Source organism: Podarcis pityusensis, assembly GCF_964106645.2.
Source record: "Podarcis pityusensis genome assembly, chromosome: 3".
In the NCBI taxonomy this organism is placed as follows: Eukaryota; Metazoa; Chordata; class Lepidosauria; order Squamata; family Lacertidae; genus Podarcis; species Podarcis pityusensis.
The window spans coordinates 92,886,324-92,911,532 of record NC_138026.1 but is presented as its reverse complement, the minus strand read 5'-3'; the positions used below and the strand labels follow the sequence as shown (position 1 = coordinate 92,911,532).

General features: G+C 43.9%; 1 protein-coding gene across 4 annotated transcripts in view; it reads right to left on the bottom strand.

Annotated features, from left to right (window-relative positions):
• Nucleotides 1-22,185, bottom strand: part of SUSD4 (sushi domain containing 4) — a 78,923-nt gene extending 56,738 nt beyond the window's left edge. The window contains exons 1-2 of one of the 4 annotated variants that reach the window (XM_081000221.1): nt 21,546-22,185; nt 20,661-20,888 (exon numbers count right to left, since the gene is read on the bottom strand). In XM_081000221.1, coding sequence (XP_080856347.1) covers nt 20,661-20,853 — 193 coding nt within the window. In that variant the 5' untranslated portion in view covers nt 20,854-20,888; nt 21,546-22,185. Of the gene's footprint in view, nt 1-20,660; nt 20,889-21,217; nt 21,480-21,545 lie in introns of those variants that run through there. The other 3 variants (XM_081000223.1, XM_081000224.1, XM_081000222.1) reach the window with 3 other exon arrangements.
• Nucleotides 22,186-25,209: the final 3,024 nt, after the last annotated feature.

Genomic DNA, 25,209 nt, shown 5'->3' with positions numbered 1-25,209 from the left:
TCAACCTTCCATAATTCTTTCTGCCCTACACTATATTTAGCATAAGATCGGTTTCTTAAATTCCCATTTTGGTATTGCAGTGTTGCAAATAGTTCCAACAGGCGTCTATAATTCAGGCATGCATTTTGCCCCTTGTACGGTCATCTAGGGTGGGGACGACCATAAAGTATACATTTGTTGACCCTTGGCAAACAGATGAATGGCAAAGAATGCCCCTTTCTGCTGTTAGCTTGTTCATTGCATCACTCCTGGCGCAAGGCAGACACAAAACAAAAGAAGACACGTAAAAAATGAACACAAAGTAGTAAGCACTGAAGTTGGCACAGATAAGATGGCAAAGTAATTACATCTGAATTCCTCCAGAGTAATTACACCAGAATTGGATGTAATTACTCTGAGAGAAGTTGAAAGGGATTATGGGCAAACATGACATTATAAAACATTTAACCTGATTTCTTGGTTTGCTTTTAATTTAAAGTCGCCAGCCTTTTACAAAAGTATGCTTTTCTGCTGAATGCTCTTTATGTAGCAATAAGCCAATATCTTCTCTATCTGAACTCATTGCATGCAAACTTAAAACATCCAGCACTGGAACATCAAAACATAAAGAGATAAGCTTTTAAGTCTCCTTAGTGTTGCTTTTCAATTGCTAGCTTGTGTGATCAGTTGGCTGCTTGAACCACTCCCTGAAGGAGGAGGTCATTCTTATTTTCAGTATGTTTTAACACTACCGTTGAACACATGCCACGAGCTGAAGCTTGTCACTCAAGGTCATAGCCCAAGTGCAAAGACCAGAGAATCCAATTATTTATTTAGGGAAATTGGACCCCATATTTTGCACTGAAACATGAGAGTTTCCTTATGCTATATGGCAGGGGTCCTCAAACTTTTTAAAAGGGGGCCGCTTCACTGTCCCTCAGACACTGTTGGGGGCCGGACTATAGTTTGAAAAAAATATGAACAAATTCCTATGCACACTGCACATATTTTATTTGTGGTGCACAAAAAACAGGAAAAATATTTAAAATGAAGAACCATTTTAATCAACATAAACTTATAAGTATTTCTTTTTTAAAAAAAAATTATTAACAAGCCAATCACATCACATTATCCAAATCACATTACTTCCAAATTATACAGCCAAATTTTAATTTTTTTGGGGGGGTACCCATACATCAAGCTCCGAACGAGTCCAAAACTCCGAACGAGTCCAAACATCACTTATATTACTGCTTTAATTAAACAGTTCTATCCAGTTCAATCCAGATAGTCCTTTATTACTTTCTTCATCTTCTTGTTGTTATCGTATATTCCTTTCTTTGCGATCTCTGATAATTTTCACAAGCAGATTGAAAACAGGCATCCTCTGTGTGGGTTTTGTACTCTCCAAAGATCATATCACTCAGGGACAGCCTCTGTTCAGCGCTTCCATAAAAAAACTTAATCTTCGGTCTGTCCTTTACTTTTCTCAGGCTTGCCAAATAAATCAGGAGGCTCTGTCAGGTCAAGATTGCGTTCCAACATTCCTTCTCTTTCTAATGGTCCTGATTCTCCTCCCCCTGTCCTTCTTTCTCCGGCAAGCCTGTCTTGGCGAGATGCCATTTTTTAACTGCGTCATAAAAATTTTCCTCTTTCTCACCGTTCACCAATCCTCTCTCCTGTTATAATCCATCCCACACAGTTCTTGAATTCCTGCTTGTGATTAGTAAAAACGCAACGATCTTATTTCTATCTGGGGTGAAGGGTTATTAATATCACATCGTGCAAAGAAGAAAAAAGTTTTTTCCTCCACCCCCCCCCTTCATTCCAAACATACAGTCTCTTAATGTTGATTCATCAGAAGATTTACTTATCCGTCCGTCACTCCCGGTCACAGAGATCCATTAATCAGCAGTCTTATCTCTCAAATGTTACTTGATGTATGTGCTTCAGCTTCATTCCAATCGTATGTTTCCAATTATAATTCCGAGCTGAAGCTAACCAGCGCGCGCTGATTGGAATCGGCGTCAGGAAGATCTGACTTCATCGAGGGCTCGTGCCAAGTGTTCGGCACCCCCATCTCTCGGATCAGGGGGTGCATTGTGAACACCGCTGGCAAGGCAGCCCCCCCACCTCCTGGGGGGGTAGGAAGACTGCATACTTCCCATAGCAGCCCCTTAATTACCTCGTATGGGTCAGAGAGATGTTATTGTCGGCCATCTTCCAACGCGCCACCTGGTGGCCCCCCAACTTATAAGTATTTCAATGGGAAGTATGGGCCTGCTTTTGACTAATGAGGTGGTCATTAGATGGATATCTATTTAGGAAACAATTTTTTATTTTTATTTTTGGAGAATCATTTTTCAAATCACAGAAGCGTTGGAAGGGGCTACCATAATCATAGTCCAACTCCCTGCCATGCAGGAATATTTCACCCAACATGGGGCTCATGACCCTGAAACTGAGCTAACCAACAAGAAATACTGGGGAGAATCTGCAGCCACAAACAATATGTTCTTAGCACACACTTCCTACTTAGTGTGTGTGTGTGTGTGTGTGTGTATCATAAGGATTCATTAATTGCCCTTTGCATCTTGTTGCTTGAATAATTTGCATGGTTAATTTATCATCAACCTTGCACTGTATCAAAACATACCATGAGCACTACATGCACCACCACCATGGAGCATCACTTACAATAGTAGCAAAGTATTGCATGGATGTGGTTACAGATGAGCAAACATTACAGTCATAAGCTGATGTATGCATATGCACTCTCGCTGTGCCTTTTACATTCTCTTCTGGTGGAGAAAATAGACTGGCAGTCACCACAGACCTTTGCTGTAAATATAAAGAGCAGTTTGGCTCGCTCCTTGCTGCACAGAGTGCAAACACATCAAGGCTGGCTTCTTAAGCTATTTCCTCTGCAAGCACTTTCTTTAATACAGTTGTTTTCTACCTGTGCTCGGTCTGTGGGGCCTGCTATACAGATGGCCTTGCTGCATGGCAGAACTTGGCAATGCTTAGACTTCTTTAACTCTGTTATTTTCAAGTACTATTTGTCCATTAAACTCAAATCTTTTGAGAATTAAGGACTTCCTCTTAATCTTAATGACAGAACTTTTGAATGATTACAATCATGACAAAATATCCATGAACCCCCCTGGCCTAAGTATGATAAAACATGACCCACTTTAAAAGGAATCTGGGCTAAAAAAAAAAAAAAACCTCTGTTAAGATATGAGGGTCCAGGATTCTTGAGGCTCTTGTTGGGGACAAAGGATTGCACTGGGCAGGGCAGGTAAGAGCCTTGCTGTGCAGTCCTCCTGGGACAACTCCAATTAACACGGGGAAAGAGCAAATAGCAAAACTTATTCATCTAATTCAAAAATAAATTTCTTGTGTCTGTGTGTGCACCCATGCCATTAGATTATTCACTGTTCCAGTAGACACTGTGAGAAGGTTAATAGTTCAATAATCCATTCTTTTTCACTGTTAAGATATCTCTAGAGATTTCCCAAGGGTACAGAGTAACTTGTCTCTTCTCAGTCAATATAAAGGACTTGCCCAATATGAATATAGCATATAGCATACAGACATCTCCATGAGATATCCCTGGATATATTATTTTGGAATAAGCTAAGAACCAACATAATAAATAAGCAGTATATTGAGCAGTACAACATAAGCATCCATTTGCTTCATCTGCCTCCCCAACACCAACTCTTTGATTATAATCTATCAGACATGAGAGAAAGTTGTATGTGCCATGAGATTTTTGTGTAATTCAGCTGCCTTGTAATCGTTTTAAAAGGCTATTGAAAGCCAGGCCAAGAATTATAGGGGTATCCTGTTCTGAACATGAGCAGGAGCCCATAGACAATGGATGGCTAAGTGTACCTTAGAACGGGCAGGTAGGACCTGGCAGTAGTTGCAGGACCTTGGACAGCTCCAAGCAGACAATTGGTTTCAACTGGATCTTCACAGATGAGAGACTCTCAAGCTCCACTTCCTTCTTGAAAAGAGGGAAGCCTTAAAGGAATATCCTTCTAGCCTAGAGAATAGCACTCTGTCACTTCTCAATCTGCTCCTGCCTTGTTAAGTTGTCTGAGCTGGTCACTGGGGAGCAAGGAATAGGCACTAATGAGTACAAAGGGAGACCATTTCCTCAGAGGAATATGGCTCAGTGTACTTTCTCTAGGGGTTCCAGTTCAATAAGCTCTTAGCTGACAAGCTCCAGATCAGTGCTAGGACCTGAAATGAGCACCACTTATCTTCCTAAACCAGCTAATTCAGAGTCCTGGCTGCTGCTCAGGGTCAGAGTCATAACAGAGGAAGACCTGAACCTAAGAGGGAGGGCACACACATCATATTTACAAGGTCCCAAGTTCAATCTCCAATTAAAAGGTTAATGGGGGGAAATCTCTGCTTGAGACCTTGGTAAACTGCTGCCAGCATGAGTAGAAAATATTGGGCTAAATGGACAACTAGTCTGATATAGTTTTCAGCAGCTTCCTGTGTCCCTAGCCATTTGGCATGGGTGTGTGGGTGTGTGCCCTTCTGTACAATGATGAGTTTTAAATCTGAACCATCTCTTTAATAGATCCAAAACGAACACTTCACTTTTCCTGCCAACATTACAGTTTATTTATAAGTTTTACTCAAGAACTTTAAAATTACAACTCTTTGAATGGACTTCATACACAAACACAGCTGAAAAGATGGGGACAGTGTCCCCCACCTACAATCACTGAGGCACTTTCATAATGTCAATGTTTCACTAAAGCTCAGAAAATAAGGTACTAACACAGAAGAGATTATGAGTAAATGCCATGCTAGTTTTGCCCTGTGGGAATGAAAGAACAGATGGACAAATTGGCATGCATGCATGCCAAAGCTATATCTAATGCAACATCCTACAAATCCTATAGATTAGATACATAGCAGAGGAATAAATATTAATACTATTGATAGCCTAAAGAAACCTACCACCTCTCCACAAATTCTAAAATTGTTTTATCCAGTAAATAACCCATAATTTACATTATTGTGGGATGTATTCGATGTGAAATATGATCTCAAATATCACTTCTGAGCTCCTCTGCAATTAGATGATATTGTGATCCTTCTGCAGAGAGTTTATGCAAGTTCAACTCCCACAATGTTGCTTTTCCTTGAGGGTAAACTACAAACAACAACAACAAAGCAGACCTACTACACTAAGGCAGCAAGGAGGCAACAAAGTACACCCACAGACCCTGGAATATTTAGCTGCTGAATCATTGTAACACTCACTATTAAGCAGGGTTCTTCCATGCTGAGGAGGCTTCAAAATAGCACTGTTGCAGTTGGATTACTTCAGCTTTGCCTCCCAGTGCTGATGCAATTGAAGCTGCCACTTCCAATCTTTGAAAACTGCTCATGTATGTAAAAGATGTGTGCACACAATCAGGGCTTGTCACACTTCTGCTTGTACCATGCCTAGAAAGCATGGGTCTGAGTGGGTTTCCCCTTGCCCCACTCCTTTCTCGGGGAAAAACAGCTCTTTAGTGCTGAATTGGAACAACCGTCAATCCAGAGGAAATCCAAATTGTTATTTGCTCCGATTGAGCGCTAAAGACTGGCTTTCCCTGGGGGAAAGCAGTAGGACAAGAAGAAGTGTGGATGTACAAGTTTAAAAACAATAAACAGGTGTGCATCAACAGAGATTTATGCTGCAGGATAGGGAGCAAATATATGCACAGCCAAAAGACAGAATACCATGTGTATACAGAGCAAAATGTTATACCATTAGCTCTATTTTTAAAAATATGAAAGATGAGGTGCCCTAATGCACAGTACCCTGGGGTTTTAAGCAGCAGAGCTGAAGCACAAACACTATACCCAGCTATTGTTTACAGACACTGTCTTTGCATGAAAATAAGATTGCCAGAGTCAATGTTGAAAGAATGCCAAACAGTTTCTGCAGGAGAAACTGTCAAGAATAGGTTGCTGTCGTCTTCTTCAAATGCCAAGGTCAGCACTGATTTAGGTTATCAGCCATTACAAGGCTGAGTTAAGTTGAGACAGACAGAAGGAAAGCATTCAATGAAATGTCCTAATACCAGCACTTGCTCTCTTAAAAGTGAAGTTTCTAGTTCACACATTGCACTTTCCCCAGTCCTCATCCTCTACAAGTTCTCTTATTTATTGTTTTGCCCACTACTTTCTAAAACAGAGGTCTCTAGCCCGACACCCAATGTATACAGACTTCTACGATCACAATACAGACCCAATTAAATAACCACAACAACCAGCTATGGTGCCAATTCTGTCTCCATCAGAAGTGTCTTGTTTGGTGCCTACCAGGAGGGAGAGAGGTGAGGGAGTGGGGTGGTTGGCATGATGCAGTGGCTGAGCCAATCGGTACTCTTGCTGCTGTACTCACACTATGCCAACCTTCCCACCACATTGTTCCTTCCCATCCTGGTAAGCACAGTGGCATACCTGAAAGGATGCTTTCTTTGTGGCTCTGCCTCACTGGGCAAACCACACCTGTCCCCCATATCTACTGGGACAACACCTTCAGAAGCTTCACACACATTTTCTAGAGTGATACAAGCCACAATCTGCCAGCAATACCATAATACCATTTCTGTGGGTCAAATAGGCTGCCTTACATAATGACGATTCTGGGGTGGTTCCCAATATGTCAGGATAGACTAGTCTGTACACAAGTGGATAAATGGACACACAGACAACATAAAAAATGGTTAACAGAAAGAAACATTGGCCTGGTTCACATATAGCACTAAATCATAAGTGCGGCTTGCTTGGATGTTCAAACCCAGCCCTGAAGACCAATCATGGTTTGTTTTCCAATAACTAACTATGAAGTGAAGCCATGTTTGTTGTTGGCCTAAGACCCATGGCTTGTTTTGGCACCATGTCTGCACCCAGACATGCCATATTTAACTGTGATTTGTTTGGCCACTCCACTCCAGATGAAACTACACAAGTTCAGAGAAGCTGGATAACAAGCCAAGCTTTGGAGGAAATAAGACACGACTCTGCCCTTTAAAAGTGTGTGCAATTTATTAGCCTTCTTTTGTTCCAAATCTCTTCTGCTGTTTTCAATTTTTTTGCAGGGGGGAGAGCATGCATATAGAACGTTTATAAGCAAACACAAAAAAGATGCTATTTCTTTTTACTGTTATTTCGTCATGGTTCTATCATTAAGTATCTACGTCCATTAAGTATGTGGCTCAGCATGAAATGACCAGGAGCATTTCAAGCCCAGATTAAAGGTATCAAAACTCTTGCTCAGAAAACATGTCAGAATTTAGACACGGGGCATTGCTGCCACCACTGCCCTGTGAACTATAAACAATCAGTAAGAACAGGAACCAGTTGACTGGAATACATCATTTAATCTGTCCTACTTTTTAAAAAAAGCATTATATATTTAGATGGAGTAAAACCCAAAAGCTTGGCTGCGTTAGTATTATAATTTTAGTCTTGTCTGAAATACAAATAAAGCCTTTAGAAAATGATGACCCTGAAAAATCTCTCTCATTGCCAGAAGGAAAAGAAAACTCTGTACATTTAGAACACCTTTAAGCAGACGTCTCTCCCCTCCTTCCCTTATACAGTACTGTCTTGGCATATTACTTTAAATTCACATCCAAAAGGCAAACTTGTTGATCTTGGTACTGCTTTTTCAGCTTGGAGGTACAACACAGTTAGTTGTTTATTTTGCATGTTGTTTGGGGAATAACCCTCAATTTTTGTTATGTTTATGAAGGAATGAAAATATTCCTCATGCCAAGATTTATTCTTATATTAACTTGACTGCCAAGAGTGGGTAGCATTTAACAGGTGTATTAAGAGTAGGTAAAGGTAAAGATACCCCTGCCCGTATGGGCCAGTCGTGTCCGACTCTAGGGTTGCGTGCTCATCTCGCTCTAGAGGCCGTGAGCCAGCGCTGTCCGAAGACACTTCCGGGTCACGTGGCCAGCGTGATGAAGCTGCAGCTGGCGAGCCAGCACCAGCGCAGCACACGGAAACGCCATTTACCTTCCCGCTATAAAGCGGTACCTATTTATCTACTTGCACTTAAGAGTGCTTTTGAACTGCTAGATGGGCAGGAGCTGGGACCGAACGACGGGAGCTCACCCCGCCGCAGGGATTCGAACCGCCGACCATACGATCGGCAAGTCCTAGGCACTGAGGTTTTACCCACAGCGCCACCCGCGTCCCTTGTATTAAGAGTAGATTTTAACAATCTTTGGTCACAGTTCCTGGGGCTACTTGACATGCAGATTCCTGTATGTCTGTAGCACTTCTCACCTCTCTTTTTATCTCCTGCTATGTAAGTTGATTGACAGTTTAGCTGAAAGCTTGTGATGGCAGTAGACAGGATAACAACAAGTGGGGGAACCTCCTTATCTATTGGTATTTGAATGATCATAAAAAATTAAATAAAAATCTAGTTAAATTTGCTGGGCCTCCCTTAAGACAACCACTTTATATGCAATGTTTTCTCCAAAAGGCTGTATATGCGGAAGATTCTATACACTAGAGTGTGCTGCCATGCATACCTGCTATTGAAAGCATCAAGGAAATTATTTAAAGTGTCTCTTGTAATGTGATAATAAATTAGAATATAATTTTATTCATATGCACTCCCACAGCAGGGGGCGAGGAGAACCCAACTGGGCTGCCAATAATGGTAAGTTCTCAGCTTCTCAGTCTTTTGCGTATGATTCAAAGTGCTGGGATGACACAAACTTCTGGCAGCAGAGCAGCCATGATGCTTCAGTAACTCACAGGTGAGTCCTGGCCTACTGCAAAGGAACTGCAGGAATTTCAACAAGACTGAAGTGGGGAGGGGGAGGTTTGCTTTTCAAATCCATTCAGACTCAAGCTAAAATGCCAACTTTGACCCCATTTACAAGACTAGCTGTCCTTGAAAAATTGGCCAATTCATTAAGAGCATAACTACAGCCCTGCTGGATCATCCAGCCCTGCATCCATTTTTTTCCTGTAGCTAACCAGATGCCTCTGTGAAACACAAGAGCAGAATAAGATAGCAATAGCCATCCCAACTCTCATTTCTCATCAACTGCTATTCAGCCGCATGCTGCTTCTGAACCTGGGGAGCTCATACAGTCACTGTGACTAGCAGCTGTTGAAATACATCATCCATTACAGTCTCCAACATGTTCATAGATGGATTAATTAACCTCTTCAGTCAATGGCTGAACCAAATCAAGGAAGAAGAAAACCACCCCAATGTATCCACAATTGGATTATCCCACACCGTGTAACACAGGGAAAGCTGTCATGGCACCCTCCAAATGTTGTTGGACTTCCAACTCCAACTGGTCATGCTCATGGGTTGATGGATGGGAGTTGTAGTCCAGCAACATCTGAAGGACACCACGTTGCCCACCCCAGTGTAGCACAAGCCCAAATATCAGGTCACCACAGAAAACATGCTTGAAAACAAGGTCAACTCCCTATGATGTTCATCAGTCGTGAGTTAGAAGGCATGACTATGCTCTCCTGGGGCAAGGAATCTACCCATAGCTCTTGGAAATCACATTGCAAGGCTCATTAGCTCACATGTTCTTCTACTGCCACCTATCTGCTTGTGCCTTTACTGATCCTCATTTAAGAGAGAGTGCACACAAATACCAGCAACAGCTATAGATGATCCTCCACACCCTAGATCAAAAACACAGTGAACCCCTGGGCCTCCTGCTCATGCAATCTTCCTTGTTTTTTCATTTTGCAGCCAGAAGACGAGAGAGAATCCACACTGGAGTTCTAATGCAAGCCAAAACAGAGCAGTGGAGGGTAATAGGTAGTTATTTTGCATCCACTTGCCCTCCTGTGTTGCCAGTTTCCCTATTGCTTACTGTACTTCCAGTTCCAGCTCACGTCTATCTTACCCCCAAGTCTTTCTGTATCATCGGTATTCACCTCCTTCTCCTTTCAGTCAACCTCTTTTTGTCCCACATACGGAGTGGGGATCCAAGGTCCCCAGTGTTTTGGGGCCTAGGGGCACATTTTGAAACTGAAGAAACTGTTGTGGGCACCACAAAATACACATTTCACAGAATAATTTAAAAAGTGTGATGTCCAGAACCCTCCAGCAAACAGGCAGAATACATATAGACACTGCAAATAAAACACAAAGAAGCAGAAACACTCTCCCCACAAAAATAGGACATTTCCTCCAAATAACCACCCTTTGCAAAACAACAACAACCACCCTCAGTTTAAACAATGGTAAAAATTTGGGAAGGGTGTCCACAGGCACCACACTTGAGATGCCACTTGAGGAGACCATAATGGACTTCAGGTTCAAACATTTTTGCAAGTTGCTTCAAGCCCAGCATAAAGAGGGGTGTCTCTCAACAGACTGCTTCCATTTCTCCTTTTGGAGTTTCTTTTTAGCCAGACCTTTCCCTACGATTAAGTGCCATTTGGCATACCTTTCCCTGTCCCCACATGCCCAATAAGCGGGTGTTTTTAGTCATCTGCAAAGAAGTTTCTTCCGCTAAATTACCTTATATAGTGCAACACTGCCCACAGAACAAGAAGAGCAGAAGTGACTGTGTAGACTTCACCCACATGCACATTTCGCCTACAATGATAAGCCATTCTTTTGCCTCCCTTGTCATTTGGTTCCCAGGTTGTTGTGGTTAAGGTTAATAAGCAAATTAGTCCCAATTATGCTGTTCGTAAAGGGCACTTAGAATTTCAAGCTATGCTAGCAAAAAAAAAACCCAACCAAAACACCCCTAATTACTACATTATTTATTTGTCTTTTGGAGTGGGCTGAGTCTTTTCAGTTTTACATTGTGCACACAGGGTCTTAAAATATTGCAGCATTGTTTGTGTGATGTGATGCAGAGAAAAATGTCTGTCTCTTTCATAAGTACTTATGCTGCTTGAATACTAATTATTAGTGTTACGAGAATGTTTTATATTGGCATCTAACACATTGCTTCATACGCTGCATGCCAATAAGGAGACAAAATAGTGTGATCCTACTTCTTTATTCTGAGTTAATGCCTCGTTTCATTAACTGGTGGATTTAGCTCCACTACAAACCCCAATCACCAAACTGTCAACATCACCCAGGCCAAACCCAATGGTGCCAATTGCTGTTCTCACAGTTTGTCATCCACTGGTTCCTAGCAATTTATGGGCAGTAGCCACTGGCCAGGGACGCGGGTGGCGCTGTGGGTAAAACCTCAGTGCCTAGGACTTGCTGATCGTAAGGTCGGCGGTTCGAATCCCTGCGGCAGGGTGAGCTCCCGTCGTTCGGTCCCAGCTCCTGCCCACCTAGCAGTTCGAAAGCACCCCTAAGTGCAAGTAGATAAATAGGTACTGCTTTCTAGCGGGAAGGTAAACGGTGTTTCCGTGTGCGGCACTGGTGCTGGCTCGCCAGTTGCAGCTTCGTCACACTGGCCACGTGACCCGGAAGTGTCTTCGGACAGCGACGGCTCCCGGCCTCTTGAGCGAGATGAGCGCGCAACCCTAGAGTCGGTCACGACTGGCCCGTACGGGCAGGGGTACCTTTTACCTTTACCTAGCCCCTGGCCAGCACACTGGACAGGAGCCATGCCACCTCCGAGTGCAGTTGTGTACTGACATGCAAAATAGTACAACGATGAGTGTGTCAGCACCAGCTGGGCAATAAGACTTGAAATCAACACATGCACAAAGCTTTTTGTCTGCACTGGCCAACTGTGTATCAATGATTGCCATTCCAGACAATAATTTTAGTGGGGGTGGGGGGAGAGAAAATGCATACCCCATTGTTGCTAAGGAAGCACCATTCCCTGCCATTGTTAGAGCCACCTTTCCTCAAAAAGCTTCCATTTTGTCTGGAAGGGTAAGCTAGCACAGGACTAGTCACAATGGGTAGGGGAGCACAAGTACACATTGAATAGCATGATGAATATAAAAGCGCAGCCCATGTAACCCTGGTCTCTCTAGTGCAAAAAGGAAACCTCCTGGTTCCCAGGAGAAACCTGGGGGAGTGTCTCCCTCTACTCCATTCATTTTCAGAAAGCTATTCCAACTCTGATCTCCCCTCTCTCCCTGTTTCCTTATTCCCAACTTTCCAAGTAGTTATCCATGACAAATTAAGCATGCTGATGCTTTCATTTTGTTCTCCTCTTTTACCCTGCTTTAGATTCCTGTGTGCCTATCACCTTCTTATGTCCTATTTGACATTATATTTCCCTTTCTTAGCTTTCTTATGCTGCTATTAGGGTGACTGTGACACAGTGGTAGACCATCAGCTCCGCACATCTCCATGTTGGGCTGGGAGAGGCCCTTGTCTGAAATCCCAAAGAGCCACTTCCAGTCAGTGCAGACAATACTTAGCTAGACAGGCCAGTATAAGACAATTTCCTACGTTCTTATGTTCCCAGTATATTAACTCCTCTGTAGATTTAACCAAATTCTTCCCAGTTCTTTCTAGGTTCTTATTTTTTGAACAAACCACATATAGGAGTACTCTAAACTCTGCCTTGTTGTCTCATTGTTCATGGCCCTTTGCAGAAGCACCAGTCCTCTGTCACAACACACTATGGCTCTGTATTGAAGATCCTTACACATATTGTTTTGATCTACTGTATTAGCCAGTGTGGTGCAGTGGTTATTGTAGGGCCTGGAAGACCAGGGTTTAATTCCTCACTTAGTTAGGCCTGAAGCTCACTGGGTGACCTTGGGCCAGTCACTGCCTCTCAGCCTAACCTACACTTGTTGTGGGGATTAAATGAGGAGAAAACATTGTATGCCACCTTTAGTTCCCTGAAGAAAAAGATGGGATATAAATGCAGTTTAGATGAGGACCTAAATTGTGCTCTCTCTTCTGAAGCCAGTGCACTTGCTGCAGGAGATGCAGGTGCTTTTCCCTCAAACTGGCACTTTTGTTGCAGGAAAGTCGCATGATGCCAGCACCCAAACCACAATAGTCTGGTGGCAGAAACCCACTCACTGCTTTCTTTGCAATTGTTAAATTTTAAGTGGACTGCAATTTTCCCACAAGTTAATTGGGTACCTTGGACAGTGCCCACGAGAAGTAGCACAATCTCTCTTCCCCACCCCACACCACCTTTCCATCTCACATTATTTGGTATACCTTTTTAAGGGATTTAAAATATAAATTAGCTTGAGTGCACAAACATTTGCCACGAGACTCATTAAACTGAAATAGCAAGCGTCAGCAGAATTATCTCCTTTGCAGCAACTCCAGAGTTATTTCAGGCCTTCTGGTTTCTTTATTTATGATTATTATTATTATTATTATTATTATTATTATTATTGAAACACCACACCCCCTTCTGCAATGCAGGACATGTCTCCCACGAGCACAAGAACATCTTGTCAATTTCATTTCTCAGCTTTTCATACACAGAACAGGTCAACTTGGCAAAGCTCCATAAATACAGGACTGCATTGCTGTGCATTGCCGCTGTGTTGTTAACTTTGCCATTGGTTACTTTTGTGATTTATTATTATTATTAGTAGTAGTAGTATTATGCAAAATTCACTTGCTTTAATTGTGAGAATTTTTGCAATCCACCTTGGGACCATTTGGTGTACAATTAATAAAACATTTTTAAGAATTAGAGGCTTACTGAAGATTGCAAAAAAAAAAAAAAAAGCAGCCTACTCAGAGTAGACATCAAAATTAATGGATATGACTAGCCTATGTACATTACTTTCAATGGGTCGACTCCTACCTTAGAAACAACCCTGTTTGAGGCTGGGGTGCACTTTGAAGAGCCATCTCACACAACTAGTCCTGTACAAGTGCAACCCATTTCATATAAACCATTTCCCATAAAGAAAATTAATGGTTCAATAAAGTAGTATTCATACAGAACTCCAGAGATCAGAACTTGATTCAATTAGTTGTTGGAGCTGGAGTTTGCAGAGGGTGGGAGAAACCTCACATTAATTTGTCTGAATTTTCTCTCTGGTGTGAAGCTTAAATCGGTTTTCCTAATTATACATTTAAGTCACAGGAGCAAACCTGCATGTCTTTGCTGTGCTCAGGTGGGAAAGGTTTATATACATGCCTATTTCTGGGGGGAAATATCCATGTAGTATGCCAAGTCATTCCATATAAAATAAGACAATATGACATGGGTTTCAGGAGGCTGCTTCCTAAATCCTTGTCAAAAACACCAGTCATGCTGTTAATGGACTTTGATGCACAATATATGTGTTGCAAGTCAGATAAGTCTTTAAGGCTGCTCTTTGTCCCAGAATACCTCATGAAAGCGAAACTGTTCTGTCCTCCACTACAACAACCCAGTGGAAACATATGGAATCTATTCGCAAGGTGCCGCAGAGCTTATTGCACAAGTTAGCAATATGAACCAACCAGCTTCAGAAACATTACAAATTATCTGCATACCTACAAATTAAATGCATCCATTCATGCACTCTTTGAAGGGTAAATTCATATTAAAAATGAATATGAACCTTTTTGTAATTAATGTTGATATGAATTCAAATATGCAACCCTCTCCCATAAAGCCTATTAGGATAACTGCAGCATGTATAGTGTGTATCAATGAAAAATCAATGGGACCATGAACAGCATGAATTGAGCCTTTTGACAAGGTATTAGAAAACAGTTTCCTAAGATCCATTTTATTATTAACTAAAGTTAAAGATATTTCTAGATCACCTCTCACTGCAGCAACAAGACAGTGTACAGAAAAATAAAGCCAGATAATGAAATAGTAATAAATAATAATAATAATAATAATAATAATAATAGGTCAATGGAAAACAAACAGAAGCCAACTGGTATTGCTTGCTAGCAAAGGTCTCAGAATATAAATGGGTTTTCAGCAGGTACCAAAAAGTCTAGAAACGGGGAGGTCCAAAAAAGGGGCCCCAAGCAAACAGGGATACAAGTCAAGGACAGTGGCGGAGCTTCATGCTCCAGCACCGGGGGGTGGAGAGCAGGCGGGGGCGGGGCTGGAGCACGTCCTTGGGGTGTGGCACGCCGCCTGCAGGGGTATGGTGCCCAGTGTGGGCGGGGGAGCAGCAGCGATGGCACCCCACCGGGATCACACTGCCAGGGGCAGTGCACTCCCCCCCACACTCCTCTTCCTCCACCAGTGGTCAAGGATCTGGTATAAAGTTGCTGTTCCAGCAATCTGTGCCTTAAATGAAAGACTTCTAAAGATGAGCCTTCAGTGCCACACCCAGAATGCAGCTGCAAGACATCCATGTTGCTTGCAAATTTGGTTTGCTTCTAAGGAATAGCTAACTCATGAGTCCCAAGAGGTCCTTCTTCCTCTGGCAAGCTTTCTGACTGACGGAGCCTGCAGCTTTAGGTGCTTGTGCACCTTAGGACTTAGTGGCCACTCTGTTTCCACCTCATATTCTGTGTCTTGAGGTGGCTAGGTTACTGTGACCCTGAAGACCCTGAATCCTTCTGCTCTGCCTCACGGTCCTTTGATGAGGGATGCTTTGGGAAGCTCTAGGTCAGGCATAGGCAAACTCGGCCCTCCAGATGCTTTGGGACTACAACTCCCATCATCCCTGACCACTGGTCCTGTTAGCTAGGGATGATGGGAGTTGTGGTCCCAAAACATCTGGAGGGCCAAGTTTGCCTATGCCTGCTCTAGGTCATCCTCTGAAAAGGATTCCAACAGGGAGAAAATGCTCTTAAAGTGCTTAACTTGGACTACTTTATGCCTTAAGAAGCTGTTGCTATAAGTTTCTCAATGTTCTTAATTGAGCAAAGGTGGCAAAGTCCAACAAGGAACTTAAACATGAAAATCCAGAGTTTTATAAGCTCTATACTTTTCTTTTAGCAGTCCAAGTTTATATGTAACTTATTAACATATCCACCACCATCAAACCTCCCCAATAAAATGTGCTGTTTTATTATGAGTGTAGGAGTAGATGTGAATCATTTATAGACAAATTAGGCAACAGGCTCTCTAAACACATTGAAAAGTAAGATAGCAGATAATTTCAGATTGGCAGGATTATTAGAAGAAATGGTCTGTGTAGTTTCTTCAGCGTTAAACTTTCCCACATCAGTTGGCAAGTTCCATCGCTCCAATGTTTCATAGACAGAACAAAATACATTAACAGTTGCACCGAACAAAATATGTTACTCACCACAAACACAAATTAAAATTCCCTTAATTGTTTTCCTATCAGAAATAGGTAACAAGTTATATCACTTTCTTAATCCCCCCCCCCCATGTATTTAAGGGTTTTGTATTACACCCTTCACCAGTAGACCCTGGTTTACATCAAGAAAAATATACAATAGCCTACAATGAAATATAATATAAACAATTATATTAAGTCTCAACACGGGGAAGAAAGACAGTAGCATTACATTGAATCTATAATTTTTTCACCCCACCCCTCCTCAAAAAAAAAAAAAAATTCCAAAAGAGGTATATCTTGACTCGTTTTCTACAACAGTGTAATGAAGAGGCCAGGAACATGGCAGCAGAGAGTGAATTACAAAACACAGAGTCGCCTTCAAAAAGGCCCTTCCCTGAGTCCTTACTACGCTATGTACTTCTCCAAGATCTCAAGGTGCAGGCAGGTCTATGTGGTTGAAGGCATTCTCTCAGATACTTAGGAACCTGGTTATTCAGAGCTTTAAACACAAGGGTAAGCACTTTGAATCTGGTCTGGTATGTGCCAGTATACAGCACAATAAACAAAGTATAACAGCGGTGAACATAACACATCCATAAAATAGGATAAAAATGCTTAGTCAACATCTAGACAGGGATACACAATAGCTGATTGCTGAGCAATGCATCAGAAAAGATCTGTGTAAACAGAAGAGTCTTAAGCAGGTGTTTGAAACAAACTACCGTACTGATGGTGCATGCTTAATATTAAAGGACAAAGAGTTCCACAAGCAAGGCACAGACACACCAACTGCCTCATTTATTGCTGAAGCAAGGCAAACATCATGTGTTACCCTTAATAGTGTATCACTGGCTGAACATAAAGATCTGGAAAGAATGTACTGTATAACTTTCCTAGGTGCTTTTCATTTAGATTTACTTATGGAAATAATTTTATTCTGCATCCTTTTCAGGTTTGTGTTTTTGGGAGCAAAAATAATATGGAAGCGGAATTATTATTTACAGAGTTACTGACAAGAAAAAGAAAACGTTTGCATGTTATATTGATTTGGGGTAAAACAGCAGAGCCTTGCTGTCAACAGAGCCTTCAGAGCAGGAAGATATAAAATAAAAGGAGTTTAGAAGTTAAATTCTGTCCTCAGGCAACCATTAATTGAATCCATTACAGAACGAAACATTAAAACAGCCAGGCACTTCATTATTACATGGAACAGTTTGCCATTGCTTACTTTATTCTCAGCATTTTAGAGTAGAGAGAGAGGTCAGCTTTCAACACAATTCTTTCATTTTAAAAAATGAATCTGTTTCTGTTCTCTGCAGGAATAATATCTCGTGCAGATTGTATTTGTTTTATTGATATTTTATTTTGCTCTTTGGCAGAATTTATTTATATATATATATATATATATATATATATATATTAGTGTCTTGCTGTTAAATGTCTGCTACAGTTGTTTTTAAGGTTTGCATTGTATTGACTTCGTATTGAGTTAATTGTGTACTTTTCTCCATCTATTCTATGGTGGCCTGTGGCTGACAGCAATAAAACTGAATTGAACTAGGCTTATTTCTATAAAAGCTCAGTTATTCACATTTAGCTTTATTATGTACACTTTAATACCATTAGACCTACACTTTAATACCATTAGACCTAGAGAACACTTATATTAGTACAGATGTTGGGGGGGTGCAATGACCACAAGATTCAGTTCAGATCCCAATTTGGCACTTGAGAAAACAACCAACCTCAAGCTTTGCAGGCTGCCTGATTCTGCTCAGGGACTACCCAAATTTACTCCATTTATCTCTGTTTGTTACATATTCACCATTGGAATTTTTAAAAAAAAGATTTTTAACTTTTATTCCTTCTGAAATAACTTGATGAAATTGCACACTAGCCCCTCCAGAGTGGATAAAGCCTGCCGATTTACAAACATATAGGTCCAGGGACTTTTATTGTGGGTAACGTCAACCTTGCATGCTCTTTTTTATAAGGAAGTATTTATAACTATTTCATTTGGTGGCAGAATTAGATTAAAATTAGCAGGGAAATTCACTCATTCTCAGGGCATGAATCCTGACAAAGGTCAGAAGGATAGCTGCCATGGTTCACCTGCAAAGGCAGTCATTCCAACCTGGGGGTAAGTTTTTTTAAAAAATGAACTCCATTTCCCTTTTCTGGTTTGAATATTGCAAGCACAGGAGAGATGCCCTGGGTAAGAAAGACTGCAGCCTCAACAAAACCAAAAGAAACAATGCAATCTGGCAGCAGTAATGATGCTTTCTTGTAATTAAGCAATGCCCACAGTGGGATGAAAATATGTAAAAACATCAGTGGTTACAAAGCTGTTTCAAATCTTGGCCATCTGGCACAGCACTTAACATCATGCCATAGTGCCTAGGTCAGGTAGTAGCCCCACCTACTGAAATCTGAGAAATGGGGAAAATATGGGAATTGCATGCACAAGCCTGCACTGCCAGGTTTTGTGGAAAGCCTTATCTGCAGAAAGAGCTGCCTCGTTTGTCTGCCATTGGTTGGCCCACAGAAAACTGAGTGACACTATCACACATTTCACAGCACTTCAAAACATTAGTATATCCCTCTAGTTTTTATTTTCTATTATGAGACACCCTCATTTATTTATTTTTTAAACATCAGCTTGTTTGTGTCCTTGGATCTCCTGCCAAAGTACCCATACAGTTTCCTGCAAACTCTCAGGCAGAGAGACTTAAACAGAGTTAGCAGAGTTAAATGTGTATAAACCCATTGGTTTCAATGAGCTTAAATCCTATGTTGAATTGTGCCTGGATCATTCCCATGGATCTCCTCTATTAAGCAGCTCCAACCTAGTAAACATACACAGAAGCATAGCACAAAACATCTGACCACAGATACAAACTTAAGCTGAGTGCATACCAATGATGACCGTCTTCACGGCCACCAAAAACCTTCAGACTCCAGTTAAAACCAAGAGGCATTACATACTATTTGATTCCCAGCTTGGCACCTAACCTTGAAACATTTTTAACCACCTCTACATGAGAAATCCAAGCAGTTATTTCACATACAGACTTCCCTTCAGTAAATGTGAGGGATTTGATGGCCACATCTGGACACAGCACTTTTACATAAACCAAGGATGTAGGCTCCCCAGATGTTGTTGGACACCAACTCCCATCAGCCCCAGCCAGCATAGCCAACAGTCAGGGACAGCTGAAGCTGCAGTCCAGCATTAACTGGAGAGCCTATTTGAACTGGTGGTAATAAGTTTGTATAATAACCAAAACCTTAAATCCTAACTAAAGAGTTTTCAAAGTCGATGGAATAAACAAAGATCTCAAAGTTTCCAGTATTATCCCCAAATGGAACAGTACTCACCCGAAAGCACTGCAAGGACTTTTTTCTGGTGCTGGCCCCAAAAGTTGAAAAGACGACAAATTTCTCTTCAGAGGAGCGGGGGTGGGGAGGGGATTTGCAAAAATGACACATGCAAATTTGCTCTAACAGCAGCATTTAGCTTAGTTAGTACTCTGGACAGCTAATAGTTTCATAGAAGGGTCACTGTGAAAAGCCAGTTGGGGTTGGTGGACTAAGATCTTCGCCTCATCTCACTGGCCCTTTCTGGCTACATAAGAAGCCTCACTGCTATACCAATCCCTCACTGCCAGTCTTGACTCGGGGTTAGCCACTGGGCGTGGGGTTTCTGCCTGTATCGGATCAGCCTCCAAATGCTGATCCCAAATAGCTATTGTTTTACCTCAGCCTGTTACTCTGAAGAGGGGGGTGCAAGACTCCCCAATATTTAATGACTGATTTGTTCAAATCATTGTTTATATATGCCTGGTGTATCCCAGGGGGATTTCTAACCATGTGAGTGGATGCCTCATATCACTGTAGGAGGATTATTTTTTTTATCAGGGCAGAGAGGAAGTCTTTTCCCCACTGAGCATCTGTGTGTGGCCTTTCCTCGTGTACATTTGGGAGTGCAAGGGTGCTTGGACTTCCTCTGATTAATGTCTCTTTTTCTTGGAAGGCGGAACACAGTGGTTCTCCCTTTAGCATGAAGTAGAGCATGAACAGATTGATGACTATGTGCTTTCCTGAAGAAGAACCTTCTGTGTTTGAGCGGGGTGGGAGAAGGTCCTTCATGTATCTAGGGTGACAGAAGCATCTTTAGAGGAAGAATCGGATTCTTCTGCTCTTTACAAGCAATCCTCAATTTCAGTAGGAAGCAGTCATTTAAGAGGTCATTTGCAATGAGGGGAGGGGGGTGGCCACTTTGCCTTCAAGCTGGGATGGCTGGGTTTACCCCTTTTTTTGAATTGGCTGGTTTGAGAAGCAGCCGGGCAAGACCGTGGAATGATAATTTCCCCCCTTTTAGCATTTGTGCATAGGAGATCAATAGCCGGAGGCTGTCTCCTCCTACGTGAAGGGGGAACCTGCCCGTCAGCAGCTTGCCAGCCTCGCTCGCTCGCTCCCTCCCTCCCGGTTCTGCCTGTCACATGAGTTCGCCGCTCACTCACCGCCTGTGATCTGCGCGGGGCCAAAGCACAGAGCCAGTTGGAACCACAGGACCACCAGGGAGAGTCTGGACTGCGAGCGCTGAAGCAGCGGGGGCGGTGGAGGTGGTGGGGGCGGCGGCGGTGGCTGCTGCTCCTGCCGCCGCCTCTTCTCTAGGAACGGATCCCTGCTGCTCGGGTTCATTCCATGATACATCTTTCATCCGCAAAGGGCATCGGGATTGCAACGGTCTGCAACGACAGGAACAGGCAGCTTTGCTTCAGCAGCACACGGGCAGTTCTCTCCGCACACCTTCCCGCCCCCTCCCGGAGGAGGCGCCCCTCGCTCAACGGCACTTTCTGGCCCTCCGCCTGCAAAAAAGGAAAACCTATCCCACGCCGGGTCGCCCCCCGGCGGCAGGATGGCAGTGGTGCTTTTGCATGCAAGAACCGGCCTGCCCGCCCCAGGCTTCGCGCCGGGGGGCGGCCACCCCCTCCTACCAACGTCACCTTAGCCGAACCCAGAAAAAAGCCCCGCTCCGGCGGCGGGAACTCCCGTCCCCTCTTCCTCCACCCCTCACCCCGGTCCCTCGCCGACGACGAATACGCCGTTCCTCGGCGCCGCGGCTCCATTCCCTTCTAAAGTCCCGCCGCTGGGGGTCTTCCTCTGACCGACCCGCCCGCCCCTTCTCAGGAGCTCCCGGTCACTTTGGGAGGCGCGCGTCGGAGTCCCCCGCGCGGTTTTTTGGCAAGGTGCCGAAAGGGAGAGCGAGAGCTGCGAAGTTCTTTCACCTCCTCGGGTCTCTCACCTTCCCCCAGCGCCGCAACCCTCCCTCGGTGGCCACCAGCCCCTCTCGGCTTTCCCGCCTCCTCCCTCCCCGTCCGCGGCGCAGTGCGCCCTTTCCTTACCTGAGAGCTGCCCGCCTGCATGAGGGAGCCTCTTTGCTGCCTTCCCCCCTAGCCAAGCTCTACCGCTGCAGGGCACGCGACCCTTCGCCGCCGCCGCTGCTGCCGCCTCCGAGTCCGCACTCCCCTCAGTTGCTAGCGGAGGAGGAGGAGGAGGAGGACGGAGAGAGAGACACACGGCGCGCGCCGCTGCTCGCGCTCATCCTACCTGTCTGCAGGGGAGGAGGAGGAGGAGGGGAGCGAGGGAGAAGGAGGCAAGAGCAGAGAAACACCCGCGAGGCGCCGGCTGCCGCAGCTGCTACCAATGAGGAGGCTGAGCGTGCACCTGCTTTAGTGCACGAGCCGCCTGCCACGCTGCTGCTGCTGCTGCTCCCGGGAGGGGGGCCCTCCGGCTGGCGCGCGGAGCAGGCGGCCCTCGCTGCGTTTTCCCGGTGACGAACGACGGGCGCCAGGAGCGCGAGCGGAGGAGGGCGAGAAGGAGGCAGCGGCGGCGGCAGCAACTGTGGAAGCCATCCTCGGTACTACGGTGGCTCCCGAGGCTGTCACCAAGCTTGCTCTGGGACTGCTGCAAGAGCGGCGAGCATTTCGGAGAAGGAGGCGCCTGGGCTGCCGGGCTCCCCTCCCGCCCTTCAGGAAGGGGAAACGCGCCTTTGGAGCCGAAGCGCGAGGGTGGTGCTTGGGGGGCGAGGGGCACGTTGGTCGCGATCCTTTATGGATCGCCACCGACAGTAAAGGGGCATGCAGCTAACTCCTGTGTATGTGGCAGCTCTCTTTTTTGAAGTGGCGGCCATTTTCCAAAACTGACACCCGGAGAGGTGGAGAAGGAAGCCGAAGGAGGCGGTTGGCATTTAATAACTTGCTTTAACATTGTAAACTGGATGCGATTTCGCCTCCATTTTCAATTTGCAGGAGGGGGCCGCTGGGGGCGCTGTTTGCAACCTTTGCTTCGGCGTACTGTATCTAGGCTCGCGCGCCCGCGGTTGGAAGTTCAGAGATTTTGGCCTGTGGTCGGCTGCTACGTCTAAGAAAAACCCCACCACTCATAAATATTGTTGAACATAATAAAAACGCTGGTTTGGCTCCGTGGAAACAAAGTGCAATTTCATAAACGAAACCGGCTCCATTTGCAAACCCACAAGCCCCATCCCCTGACCCCGGAAAGTGTTCGCCAAGCCACGGGCCTTGTATAGTTAATTAACACAAGGACTGATTTAGGGACTGAATCTCCCAGATGTGGCAGGTGGCAGATTAATTTGTCACTAGGAGGGTTTGTGGAAATTTGGCTCGACCATAGTGTTTTGGCTCCTGAGAACACATTGACAATCAGGCTGGTACTCCTTGTGAGCAGCTTTAGTAATAAGATTTATTGCATGTTAATCATACCCTATTCATTCTGAAGTGCTTGGTTTCCAAGCTATGTTTATTAAGTTTGTTAATTGCTTTACAATTTTAGGTTTGTAATTAAAATGTGTGGTTTCAACGAGTAGGCAAATGTCATTCACAAATCAACATGGCATCCACAGCAAAGGAAATCAAGCACGTTGCTCATGTAACTGTAAGAGATTAGCCATGCAGTGATAATAGCATTGCAGTCATGTGGCCTGCATGGGCAATTTGTTAAAAGAAGCAAAACAAAACAAAAACTTCACAGCTCGGTAAAATTAAAATTCAATTATCTGACTGAATGTTCCAGGCAGGAATCTCTTTAGACCCTACCTGGAAATGGCAGGGACTGAACCTGTGACCTGCTGTAAGTAAACTATGTGTTTCACCACTGATCTATGAGCTATTAACAGCCTTGTACCTGGCATTGCTCAGGGATTCTAAGAAACAAAACAAGCAGTGCTGTTTTGAAAGGTTCAACCTGCCATCTTGATTCAAAATGCTGTCCAGTTGTATCCAAACATAAAGGAAAACCTGCTCCTTATTCTTGTGAACCATCATACAATATCTTAAGAGGTGTCCAAGTGCATAACTAACAGGCAAATCACTTTCCAAAATATATAGTAGATGACCCATCTCCTGTTTTTAAGTCTCTCTCTCCAAAATGTACAGAGTTTGTTTCAAATGATTAAGTGTCAACAACATTATTAAATATACCCTGATTGTAGCCATTGCTAGTCTCAGGATCAGATCTCGGGGATGAGATGTGCTCCTGGTGTTTGAAAATGTCATAAGAGAAGTAATCTGTAAAGTCATATTTACTATGAGAGCTTGTTTGTCTTCCTAACTCTATTTGTGAACACAGCCAACACAATATAGTTTTTCCTACACATGCCCAACCAAGAATGTGTGCAGTTTATGTGCCACATGTTCTCACAGCTGTGGTGGGAAACACTAACCACAACTTCCAAAGACTTATTCCATGGAATGGGCATTTCATTTGTGCAGCATCCAGCTAAACTGTCCAGCTTAGATCAATATGCTCCCATAATAGATCAGTCACTGCCAAGCCACAGCAAGTCTGCCAAGTTGCAGAAGGATAATACAATCACCACTAGCAGCACCAGCTGTATCTCTCAAGTTGAAGGTGTCGATATTTCCTGAAATGTCAGCTGATACTCAATTACATTCTGGTGCGAACTCTTCAGACGTTGTGAAAAAGGGAACGTGCAGCGAAGGGTGCAGCTGCAGCCCTCCAGATGCTGCAACTTCTATCGTTGGCCATGCTGTCTGAGGCTGACAAGAGTCCAACAGCAAGTGAAGGGTTAACCGTCCCCCCCACAGCACTGTTAGACACACCACAGTAGGAGTGGGGAACATTTTTTAGCCTGAGGGCTGCATCCCCTTCAAGACAACCTTCTGGGGCCTACATTCTAGTAGTGGGCAAGGCCAGAAACAAAAACGAGCAGAGCATTGGATATAAATTTTACTTTTGTACAGTAGGTTTGTTTATGTGCACACACACCTTTCTCTATCATCATCAAGATAAGCACAAGTCATTATTAGAGTTTAAGAACACATTCTAGCCAGGCAAATTAACGTTCAAGGAGGGTGTGAAGCAAGGCTGGTGAGAGGTGTGACCCAGGGACAGAGGGTGTGACTGTGGAGGTACTGTGGCCTGGGGATTTCCACAAGGTCCAGACAGAGTGGCCTGGAGGGACATCTTTGTCCCGTAGGCTTAAGGTCCTGTCCCCCCGCACACGCACATACAGTGGTACCTCGGGTTAGGAACTTTATTCGTTCTGGAGGTCCGTTCTTAACCTGAAACTGTTCTTAACCTGAGGTACCACTTTAGCTAATGGGCCCTCCCGCTGCCACCGTGCCACCGCCGGATGATTTCTGTTCTCATCCTGAAGCAAAGTTCTTAACCTGAGGTACTATTTCTGGGTTAGCGGAGTCTGTACCCTGAAGCGTTTGTAACCCAAGATACCACTGTACTGCACTATAGGATTACAAAAATAAACAACTGCACTACATGTAGCTTGGACCTAAGAGATCACACAAGCATGTGTGAGTACCCCATTCCCCACTAATTGAGTTCATAATTTCACAGAGAAACACAGTGACCCTGAGTAAACACCTGGAACCTTGCACTGCTCAGAGATTGGGGTGGCATGCAACCATATTCATTGAGAAAGGGGGTTTGGCTCAAACACATTCGTGCAAGGTGAACACAATTCCAGCCTTAGCCTCTTTTTGCACCCCTCTGGCTCTTTTGCTCTGG